Raw genomic sequence first — 12,069 nt, forward strand, 5'->3', positions numbered from 1 at the left:
AAGGTCTTGTTTGTGTATTAGTCACTATTTGTTTCCTTTCATGATTTTGATATACATGATATACAAATCAGTTTCTCGTATCTGAACAGCTAAGATTTGGGCAAAAAGGAAAGCATTCCTTTGGAGGCAGAATTGCTTAATATTTTAGAAAGTCGACTTAATGTAAGACCTGAGCATGCATGAATTTTTCAGTTACCATTATGGAAACATTTCAGACATCTGGTGAGCCAACCACTGTTGAAGCCTTCTGGTTTTCTTTTTCACTTAGCACAGTCTGCAAATCAGGTTCTTGATGCTGCAGTGCTTGGATTGTAAATTCTACAGTGGGACTCTTTAGAATTAACAACAACAAAAAAAAATCTGCTCTGAGGCATTTTTTATTAATTTTAATATCAATTGCATTGCCTTCAGTTTTTTAAAAGTTGATTAAATTGTAAACTCTCTGCTTGTCTTCTGATCATTTATTATATACGGGACTTTATAACTACATTTTTCTAAATGTGCGACTTGGTTTGTAAATATTTCCCATGCTAATAAAAGTCTTTGTGTTTAGTAACCCATACATAGGGAATATTTGTGTTTGAAAATTGGTTAAAAATCATTCATATTGACTTCTTTTTTGTTTCAGGATTCAGCAAGCAGGAAATGAAGCCTATATTTTAGGCCTTTCTTTCTTCAACATACCTTCGGTAGGAGCAGCCTGTGTTTGTTTTCTGGAACTGCTTGGTCTCAACAGCCTCAAACTGAGAGTAGACATTAAAGTTGCAAACATGATATTCAGTTACAAAACCAGAAATGAAGAATCACAGCACAATGAAATAAGAGAATCTTTGGGTAAGCATGTCTTTTGTTTGCTTTAACATAGGCTACTATTTATTTATTAGGAAGAGATAAAGAGAGGTTGAAAGATGGTGCTTCTTAGGAATGCAATGAGAGCATTTCTGTCCTTTGAAGAGTTGAGACTTTTGCTGTTCTTATATTTCTTCTTCTTCCTAATTCTGGAGGTGCATTTTGAACCTGGCATGCTAAATAAGGCAGGAAGATGAATGCACACTTTTAATCAGCTGCCTGAGGCTCAATTTAATTGCTTAGTAAGGTTCCACCTAATGTTGTAATATAACTAGATTAAACAAAGGGACGTTACCAAATCTCTTTTGTGCTTGAAAACTGTCTTACAGCTACAGTGGAATCAGATGTTCAAAGCTGTAAGGAAATTAAATTTATCCTAGGAATAATTTTAGAACGTTGGATTACTAAGTAGACATCTGCAGGTGTCTTTTTGTCCAAACTGCTGGCAGTTATTGAAGCATTTACATTAATAGGATTTGTGCTTCTTGTTAATTCCGGTACTTTTGAAAATATTACCCTTATTCTAATATCAGAAATAATAATATATTATTTTAAACAGTTGAAAAGTTAACAAAGTTGGCTGATGGTGATAAAGCAGCAACAGAGGAAGTTCTTATCTCCTTAGAAGAAGCCTTCTGGGATGAAATTGAACATCAAGGAATAAAGAAGTAAGGAAAATGTAATTTAAAGGATTATACTGACAAATTGAAATTGAGAATTGAATTTTACCATCTCTGTATTTAGACGTTATGAAAGAAATCTGAGTCTTATTACAGTAAAATGAACATCAATATTTGAGTTTAGCATACAATCTTGGTATTTCAAATAGCAGGGGTAGTAGATGTATATTGGCAAGAGTAAGGAAGTTCTGTCAGCATGTTTGACTAACAGCTCCTCAGGGCATGCTTAAGAGGAAAGATTGTTGAATTATTTTGCTAGTAAAAATATCAGTTTATTACAGTTGAGGCTTAAAATTTTGTTCATATGTATTTTTCCTTTTTTGTTATTTTTTTTGGTTTTTGTTCATTGTTTTGTTTGGCCTGTTTCTGCTTTTAGACACAATACACAACATTAGAAACACTGATTTAATGTTACCTTTAAATTCAATGCAGGACATCTAGTGACTCTAGAAGGCAGTGGTCTTTGGTAATGCAGTTCTGCAAACTCCATAAGACGAGGCTGAGTACATCTTACCTAAAGGAATGTGCTAAGTCCGATGACTGGCTGCAGTTCATCATCCAAACCCAGCTGTACAGCTACAAGCCAGATGAGGTAAGCTATCTGTGTATGGATTTAAATGAAGATGAGATTTTCAAGAATGCTCATTGTGAAGCACTAAAAAAAAAATCAAAAATTTGGAAAATAAAAAAGCAGAAGGAAAAATGGATCCTTTTAACAAGAGAATATTACATTACTAGACAACAAAAGCTTGAAGCTTCATCAGTTTCCAGGGAGTTAGAATTTGTCTTAGGATGCTCAATAATCCTCTGTTTATGATAGCCCTTCCTTTACAGCTGGATTTCCTTACTTTTCTACTTTTCTCTGCTTCTTGGTATGTTAAAAGCTAACACAAGATAAAGGAAATTGACTCCAGAAGGAACTGAATCTTCAGCAGATATAATAATGTGCTTCCAAGGCCATGAAATCTAACTACTAAAGGAGAAGATTAGGAAGAAACTTCCTGTTTCAGTAACAGAGAAAACATTTTTCAGAGAGAGGTGATTTGAGTGTCTCTTTTGAAGTGGATTGGGCATAAAAGTATTTACCAAAAAGAGACTTCACTTTCTTGTTAAATTTAGTTGAAATTATGACACATTCATACACCTTTATTGTTTTTTTAAAATCATTTATTAACGGTTTTGTTTTTTTTATTGGAGAGATGATTACCGTATGTTCAATTTAAGTTACGTTGTTTTTGTGTAAATATATTTTAGCTTTTGAGAGTCAAGCTCTTCCATTTTTGTTTTTAAGCATAATTTAAAATAAATAAAATATTACTGGTAGTTAAAATTGTATGCAGTTTAGGAAGGGTAATAGGAGGAAGCTAACTGGAAAATTGCAGCTTAGGTGATACTTAGCAGGTCTGGTTTTTTTAACTTGGATCTTTTCATTACTTTCACAAAAATACGTAATTACACAAAAGCATATAATTAGACATGAGTTCTTTTTCATCATATGAGAGAGTTGAGAAATGAGTTTCTTTAAAAGGCATTTTAGATTCAAGTAAGAGGAGAAGTTTCAATATTTTATTAGAATAATTCACACATACAGAACATGCTTTCTTGCTCTCCAGAAATACTCTAAAAAATCAAATTTGAAGAATGTTTTGCTTACCTTTTCTGCATATTTAATGCTTCAGTCATCCTTCCCTCATTGTCTTTGGATCTTGGTCTGTATAGATGCTCTTGGTTTTGTTTTCCTAGGTCATTTCTATTCTTCACGGATTCACTCCCATTTTACAAGATCACTTGATGTTGGCATTGGAGAAGTTACCGTTTTCATGCCCTGATACAGGGAGTCCTGAAAACAGTGCTGACAGTATGTTCAAGAGTAAAAATGTGGGTAGTCTCTTTCAAATCCTTTTGCGATGTCAAGAGAGCTCCAACCCTTCACGTTACCTTTTGACTGAAGGACTGAGAGAGCATGCTCCCATTCTGAGTGTTTTAGCAGCCTGTTTCCAAGTAAGTATTGATCAAGTTATTTATCTTTTAGAGGAATAAATTATAAACAATTAAGACATTTTTATTGTGCATAGCTACTTTAAATGGTAGATATGCAGGTTGCATTCATCATTTTTTTTCTCAGTTGTTGTAGTAATTGTTGTGATTAGTATGACACATTTAGCCAACTTACGCAGAATGAAGTGACATGTGTCATCTGGTTATTACAGAAACCATCATTTTTATTTGACAGGATGCCAACATTATTCATTGTCTTTGTGTCTGGATAATTACTACTGTGGATAATGTTACCAGATCTGAAGCAACAAACCATATTCAGACATCAGTAGAAAATCACATATGGGATCTCCATGACCTGTCACTTATCTGGAAAGTGTTTTTAAGGAATCAAAAAAATAAAACACTTATAAAGGGCTTCCAGCTATTTTTAAAGGTAAGGTCTTGTAAGTTTTGGTGATTGTAGATACTTGAGTGTATCTCAAATGTTCTTGGATTGGAGAACACATATAGATTCCCCTTCCATCGTGGTATTTTGTGGCCTAGATAGCCTGGGTGTAATCTATTGAAAATCCTGTAGAAGGAAGAATATCGTTGAAAGGACATTCTTCCAACAGTTACAAATTTGCAGGTCATATATCAAGCTTGAAAGCAATTTTAATAAATGTGAACGTTATTGTTCTGTTACTGAGGATCACAAATTGTTCCTTTATTGTTGTGCTTATAGGAAACAGTTATAATTTATTTTTGTGTCTTAAAGGATTCCCCTTTACTGCATATACTGGAGATGTATGAACTGTGTATGAACTGTAAAAAATACAATGAAGCTAAAACCAACCTGGAAAAGTTTCAGGAACAGCTCACAAAAGTAAGATATAATTTTCTGTAAACCTCTTTGCATAGGTTTTCTCCCTACCACAATGTGATAGCCATCTAATGTCATATATGAAATTAATGAAAAAGATGCTTAGAATAATCACAGAATTGCTTGGGATGGAAGGGACCTTAAAGATCATCTAGTGTCAACCCCCCTGCCATGGGCAGGGACAAAGGGATCTAGGAGCTGATTTGTGAAGTTACAGGTTTCAGCAGATTCTTTTCATTGCTGGTAGTTGATAGAGAATTAGTTTTGATGATTTGTTCAAAACCTATAATGCATTTTTCTAAATCATTTTGTTCTAAGTTGATATGGGCAGACTGAAATACAATTGCAACTTCCTTGAATGAGAGTTTGCTGTTTGAGAGTTGGCATTTCCTAGGGTAGGACCACTATTGGTAAATTGAATTATTTGTGTTGAGTAAATGTACAATATTCTTTATTGTGCTGATAAAGCAGTGACTTACAGAGAATACCTATTCAAGAAAGACAGCTGTTTTTAAATACATTACAAGGTTTCTGAAAGAATCTGTGATAGTGCTTTAGCTCTGGCAGTTGTTAGAAATTGTATGGACTTTTCTTTGACAAGGACCCAGTGAACTGAATTACTGTTCTACAGTCCATGTCGAACACTGATTTAGCGGTCAGTTTTAAGAGGACCAAAGTGGTTTCATTCTGTATCCTTGGTTGTCACATACAGATGTTGTCACAAATTATTTCAGTTCTTTCCTTGCTGTCCTGATTTTCTAGTTCCACGAATATCTTGGTGACTAACATTGTATGCCATTAGTGATTGGTTGTTTTCCTTCCTGCAATTCAAGCTCAGGCTAGATCAGTTTCCTTTTCCTATGTACTGCTTACGGAGTGGATATGCTTATAAAGTGTACAGCTGTGTGACAGGAGCCATTAAGCTAACAATTTATTTTTCTACCCATGAAGCCTTCTCACACCTTTTCTCTCCTCCATGGTTATCAGGAGCGATTGCTGGTCACCCTCTAATAAAATTTACTACCTTCAAATCAAATTCAAGCACATATTGGCAACGGAGCAAGTGCCCACTTGGGGAAGGCTGTTCAGCGTTTCCTAGCGAAGGAGTTAGATCTGGCACACCTCTGATAACCAGTGTAATTCCCAACAAAATGCAGATTCTACTTGCCAAAAAAAAAAAAAATAATAACACACAACACTTACAATTCGTTTTGTTTACACAGCTTAAAACTTCAGATGAACCAGCAGCTTCAGAATTACCTGTGCAATGGTTGGAATCGCAAGCGTTGTTTCTTCTTGAATTGATGATGCAGCAATGTAGAACAGAATATGAATTAGGAAAGCTCTTACAGCTGTTTGCTGCAACAGATAATCTACTCGATGGTAAATACAGCTTCTTCTGTCAGGTGATAGTACTGCTTTAACCTAAAGACCACATACAATGTTTTCTGCGTGACTGAAAATGTTTACTTGAAGTGTATTCATATTATTTCATTTTTGTATCAGAATTCATGTAATCAGAATTGGTTCTTATGGTGAACTGCAGCAATGAAAATGTAATTCTATGCAAGTCTGTTTGGGAGCATGATTAAGTGCAAGTGTATGCTGATGAGGAGTACACAAATGACCTACAGAAGTATTTTAGTTACGGGTTCAGGGTTCAGAATATATTTTTGGCTCCATGAAAGCTTCAGAGTGTAAAATCTGTTCTTCTCCAGCAGGGTCACATGCTGGAATAAGCAGCAGAATTTCCTCACGTTTAAAAACCAACTGCCTTTAATTGTTTATACTCTTTTGAAACAGGCCCTTATGTGAAGAAACTCTGGGCGCTCATTGAAACCCTGAAGGATTCCTCCGTATCAATTAATCGCTCCATCCTAACCAGTTACGATACAGAGACATTTCAGAATGAGTGCAGATCAATTTTGGAGCAGCTACAAGAGAAAGGAATGTTCTCACTGGCTCGGGAGGTAGCAGAATTAGCTGAATTGCCTGTGGATCATGTAGTTACCCAAGAGGTATAACATGGTTAAATAATGATAGTCACCTCTTAATAATTCTGTTACGGGCAGTACTGAGAACATAGCTTCTCAGCCTTCCTGAAACACGTTCTTATTGAAATCACTTTCTATTTTAAATGCAAGTACACTGAACAAGTTGGCTACAAGTGCTGTGCTGAAAAGGACAGCACATCTTTTCTTATTCTGTTACTAGTTTTACGGCTATACAATTGGTTTCATTGGTTCTTTTTAGATGGATTATTTTTGCATATTGAGACATGTAATCTTAATTCAGTTTTTCAGTATTCTGGTTTTACAGTGTTTTTTCTTTTTTTTTTTTTTTTTTTTTTTTTTTTTTTTTTTTTTCTTTTTTTTTCTTTTTTTTTCTTTTGAAAGACAGCTGTTTAAAACCTTTCTGAATTTTTGCAGGTTCTAAGAGATCTACATCTTTTAAGAGAAATTGGAGAGTGGCAACTTAAACAGACAAGAATTAAATTCTGGAAAAAATGTAATGAAAACTTCATGAAAAATTCCATCTCCAGCAAAGCTGCATCTGATTTTTTTTTGAATCAGGCAAACACAGTGTTTGAATCTTCAGTTCATGAGAAGATAAATAGCATTATGGAGAGACATCTGTTGCTTACCTTAGCTGGCCATTGGCTAGCCAAGAATGACTCAGTGGCACTGGACAAATTAGAAGAAATAGAGAAGCAGATCTGGATTTGTCGCATCACACAACAATCATTATCTGCAGATGAAGGGTCAGGCAAGCCAAGACTTTCCTTCCATGGCATAGTGAACATGGATCTTACCTTTGATAACTTAGCTAAGGAGTTTTCTTTTTCAAAGCTACCTGCTCTGAACACACCAAACTACTTAAAACTAGAGGGTCTTGAATTCAGAGAGTCTGAACAGACCTTGACTAATGATGAGAAAGAATCACTCAAGGTTTTGATTGGGTGCCTTCTTGATGAAGGAAGTGTACATGAAGCCAGCCGCGTGTGTCGATATTTCCATTTCTACGACAGAGATGTTTCACTGGTATTGCATTGCAGAGCTCTGGCCTCAGGGGAGACTGGTCTAGACAAATTACACGCAGATATTCAGACTCTCCTTGTAGCAATAGAGAAGATATATGAAAACAGTGCATCGCAGCAAACCAGAATCCCAAGCAGTAAGTAACACTAACCAATTCAGCCACTTGACAAGTAATACCATTGTTACAGTTCTACTGAACGTGTCTTCTTTTGTTTCTGTGTTTCCCCAAGAATTTCTGCAGGAAATAAGGTCTTTGTGACAGTGTCTTACTTATTTGGTTCCTAAATCCTCTGTTGAAAGGAATTGGAAGTCTTGTAATATACATGGATTGTATGTGCTTCAAGCAGGGTCTCTTAACCACTCACTTTTTATAGTTCACAATTCAGTTCAGGTAGAGTAGCACTGAACATTATCTATGTTCCTGCTTTTGGAACGCATGCTCCAGTAAATCTTGAGTGTGTTTCTGGAGCTGAAACAAGGAAACACTTTCATCATATATTTCTCTGAATACTTTGTACACTATCATGGGTTTAGTGTCTTAGTGGTAGTAAGGCTAAGGATAATAGTGTTTATGTATAAAGTTTTGTGTGCATGTTTAAGAAGTGTGAAAGAAAAAGCTGTCAGCTGGAAAATTACTTTCTAATGCATGTATAAACATGTATAAAGCTTAATAGGAGTACAATAGAACAGAATAGAAAAGTGAAGACTAAGCCATCAGGAAGATTGCTGAGCCTGTTTCTGTGCTCTCTTATGCTTATGGATTTTACATCTGAGATACCGGTGAATGTTTTGGATCATTTGTGTCCTGCTGTATTGTTTGTATACTGATTTCAAAAAAAAATCACTGGTATCAAGAGTTCAGTTTTCAAGGCTGAGAAAGTATTTCTATACATAAATACAGCAACCTACAAATACAGCAAGTTGTATTTGCTAAAGATTTCTGAAGTCTTGCTCCAAGTGTAAGGCTTGTTGTTGGCTGTCTTTATGAGAAAGGAATTCAGAGGGTTTTTTGTTTCCAGCATCAAGCTTAGAAGACTGGACACACATTGTTGCTCCTCCTCCAGATGATCAGGTTGTTATCAGTCTGAAGGCTCTCATAGACGAATGTGTTCATGGGAGAAACTACTGCAGACAGGTTCTCTGCTTATATGAACTTTCTAAGGTATGTATCTAATAATATTATTGAAGAAATACATGGTTTGTATTAAGTTGTGCTATGGAAGTTTATATGGAGAAAAGCATGAGGAGTGTGGAAAGTACTCGTTAAATGCCTGAAACAAGCTTTAGAGAGGGAAATTACCAGTCCTTTTTGTGGAAAAATGGACAGATGTTTCCTAGACATGAAGTGTTGAAGTGAACTCAACTCCTAGACTCCCCCTACCTTACTCCAGTAAGCTATATTTCAGCCTGCCTCTTTTGATGTGCCTTCTTTGTAATCTTTCAAGCATATGTCGTTCATCTGGCGCTTTGCTTCAGGCCTTTGTTGTGGCATGCCTTCGTAATCACCACCGACCCAGAAGCAGACAAACAGATAGCAGCTGTGTTAGAAGTTCTAGCACAGAAATGCTCTGTGGGCTCCACACAGTGGCAGCTCGTACCCAGAGGCTGCTCAAAGGAGTGGCTAGTAACTTGCAAGTGATCTGACCTAGACAGTGATAGGAGAAGTAGCAGACTGTGTTGTTAGGCTGCTCCTCAGCCTTCGTGACTGCCAGCAGCCCACCTCTGCTTCTTGCCAGAGGCTGCTGCTGAATACTTCCTTCAGAGTACCTCTAAAGGGTACAGACCCTTTGCATATTACTTGGCCCATAGTTTTGGAGTGTAGCATTAATTTACTCTGAATAGAAACAGCAGTATGTGTGCTGAAAATATTAGTGCCATCTTTGTCGTGGAGGTTCTTAGTTTTTTCCTACAGAATGTTTCATGTCTCAAACATTTGGGGTGAATGCTTTAGCTTTGAGCTGGGGAAGAAGTAGTCATATGACTGACTTCTTCCCTTTTCTACCATCCATATTGCCCAAAGCTGGATGGGCATACTTTTGAATAAATAGGTCACTGAGTTATCATTGTGTCTATGAGTTACATATTTAGATTAATTTCTAGAGTAGTAACATGTTACAGCTGACTCTAAAGAGCCTCACCTGCTCCTCTTTCAAATGTAGCAAGTGCAAAAACTGGAGTATCTTTTTCACTCAGGGTCTGTGCTATATAGAGATGAGGAAAAGTAACCCCATAAGTAAAACTGTTATATAGGTAAAAAAAATAATAATAATAGTAATGGTTGGGGAGGAAACGTAGATTCCTCTCTTTCTTTTAGCAATTTTCAGTGTTAAGGTTTGTATTTGCTTCAGGAAAGCATCTCTGGCCATTGGCACCAGCTCTGTGAGTATAAAGCTTCAAACACAAAGCACTTATGTGCTCTCCTGATCTGGAGAAACATTAATGCTGAAGATCCACAGATGAAGACACCGTTAACTGATAAAAGGACAGGTTACATTTATGTGTGTTGAAGCTAGGTTTTATCTTCTCCTACAGCACTTCCCTCTTGCATCAGCTAGTTAGGATGATGTGCTGCAGGTCAATATATGTTCTGTGACTGGATTTTTTGCTGTGTACCTTCTTCTAAGTGTATGTGTATTTCTTAGGAATTGAACTGCTCCTACAGTGAAATGTCAGCCCATGACCCTGAAGAAGTGCTTCAAGCAATTCTGTCATCCCACCAGCCGGACAGATGCAGGAAAGCTCAGGCGTTCATCACCACGCAGGGTCTCCAGCCTGAAATTGTGGCAGAGTTAGTGGCTGAAGAAATCATGCAGGAATTATTGGCATCTTCAGAAGGGAAAGGTAGTAAAGGGGCTCAGTCTTGGTTTTTAGCATTTTTGGTTTGTAAATATGGTATTTTTGCATCTGAAAAACAATCCTTGGTCTCAAGGTACTTGAGTGCTAATAATGGTAATGTTTAGGCAGTTCTGAAAGGTTTTATACGGATGCTAAGTTTAGTTGTTTTGTGTCTAGTGTGGTGTTGCAATATTTAAAGCTTTTTTGATATATTTTTTATGGATGTAAATTTCATGGTTAAAAAAAAAAAAGCCATAATGTTTTTTAATCATAATCATTGAAGCCCTACATCACCAGGCTTGAAAAGACTTGTGATAATTTTTTTTGTGAAAAGTGTGGCCAGGTTCTCCTTTTTTTCTTTTTTTTTACCCCTTTAAGAAGTGAGAGATGTTCCTTAAAACAGAATTTATCTGGAGGGCTTTTGTATTTGAGGATCTTTTACTTTGCCACAGCATTAACAACAAAGTTACATAAGAAACAATGATGGAGATTTGGGAGTGCAGGTGTGCTTTCCTCTGTCCCTCATTTCTTCCGCTCTGCTGCCCCTCCGTTGCAGACTTGCACCCTTACTGCTCCCCTTGTAGCAGTTCACCTGGATTAGCTCAGATGATTTGTTTCACGTTCTTCGGAAGAGCCAACTTACAGCAGAAAACAAAGATAAAGAGTTTTCTGTTGAGTTTGTGAGTTGAACTGGTTTGTGGAAGAGTATGAGTCAGGGTCACTGCCAGTCACGTGCTGGATTTGTTAAATTACAGGTTTCATTACAGTAGCAGTATGGGTGTTCAGTAGGATTTCAGTGGATCAGACTGGTAAAGTAGAACTATCTGACACCCAGATCTCAGCAGTAAGATCAAAACCATCTTTAGAATTGTAGTTCCAAGTCATAGGTCAGTGTGGGTGGGGTTATTTTATTTATATTGTTTTTTTTTGTTGTTTTTTTTTTCTCTTAATGTAGCCAATCTCTCCTGAACAGGCAGCACTTTTGGCATAACTCTCTCTCTCTCTGCATACAGGACAGAAACAAGTTTTGAACCCCGCAGCTGAGAGCCAGGCATTCCTACAGCTTGCTAAGCTCTGCCAGGATCACACACTGGTTGGCATGAAGCTACTGGATAAAATTTCCTCTGTACCACGTGGGGAACTGTCATGCAGTAAGTAGATGGCAAAAAATACTTGATGCTAACTAGTGCATCACTACGCATTGCATTGCTTAAAGTCACATCACAAAGAATAAAAACAATGCTGATGGAAGCATCTCAAATTTGATGTTAATAGATCTGAATATATGCACAACAAATAAACATGTTGCTTAAATACCACCTGAATTTACTTTCCAAACAAAATCCATTTTTTTTATGCTGATGGCTGGGAAATAGTCAGTGATTTACCTGAACTTCTGTAGTTACATTTTACAGAAGATGGGTATGATGGCTTTCTTCTTATTAGCCACAATTAGAAATACCTTTTTAAATATATATTATCTATTTGTTACATTGACTTTTTGATCTTTTGTTACTGGAATCGGTTTTATACTTTGTGGCTTTATGGAGATCTTGTCATTGTGTTTGTGCTTTGGCAGCTAACCAGCAGAGGCAAATTGAGATCTCCTACTTACATACTTAGTCTGTTTTTGTTTTTGTTTAATTTGTTATGAGCAGTTCATCTCTGAGGAAAATGAGAGAGGATATGGTTGTAGTGTGAGTTGTCTCATGAGTATTAGCATTGGCAGAACTGGAGAACTTCCAACAGTATTTTGTCCAGAGTGGTGAGGAGAGAGTGTCTTCTCGAACTCTTCTGCAGAAAG

General features: G+C 36.6%; 1 protein-coding gene across 3 annotated transcripts in view; it reads left to right on the top strand.

Moving 5' to 3' along the window:
• SPG11 (SPG11 vesicle trafficking associated, spatacsin) overlaps positions 1-12,069 on the top strand; it is a 36,444-nt gene that overhangs the window by 15,444 nt on the left and 8,931 nt on the right. For all 3 annotated transcript variants that reach the window (XR_004753501.1, XM_035335520.1, XM_035335521.1), the window contains 12 exons: positions 629-834; positions 1,409-1,517; positions 1,962-2,121; positions 3,273-3,530; positions 3,763-3,963; positions 4,288-4,395; positions 5,616-5,775; positions 6,196-6,410; positions 6,822-7,566; positions 8,450-8,592; positions 10,073-10,271; positions 11,279-11,416. Coding sequence is in view for 2 of the 3 variants with exons in the window: in XM_035335520.1 (XP_035191411.1) it covers positions 629-834; positions 1,409-1,517; positions 1,962-2,121; positions 3,273-3,530; positions 3,763-3,963; positions 4,288-4,395; positions 5,616-5,775; positions 6,196-6,410; positions 6,822-7,566; positions 8,450-8,592; positions 10,073-10,271; positions 11,279-11,416 (2,642 nt within the window). In the remaining variant the exon portion in view is untranslated. The remainder of the gene's footprint in view (positions 1-628; positions 835-1,408; positions 1,518-1,961; positions 2,122-3,272; positions 3,531-3,762; positions 3,964-4,287; positions 4,396-5,615; positions 5,776-6,195; positions 6,411-6,821; positions 7,567-8,449; positions 8,593-10,072; positions 10,272-11,278; positions 11,417-12,069) is intronic.

This window comes from Oxyura jamaicensis, chromosome 10 (assembly GCF_011077185.1).
Source record: "Oxyura jamaicensis isolate SHBP4307 breed ruddy duck chromosome 10, BPBGC_Ojam_1.0, whole genome shotgun sequence".
NCBI classification, from domain to species: domain Eukaryota; kingdom Metazoa; phylum Chordata; class Aves; order Anseriformes; family Anatidae; genus Oxyura; species Oxyura jamaicensis.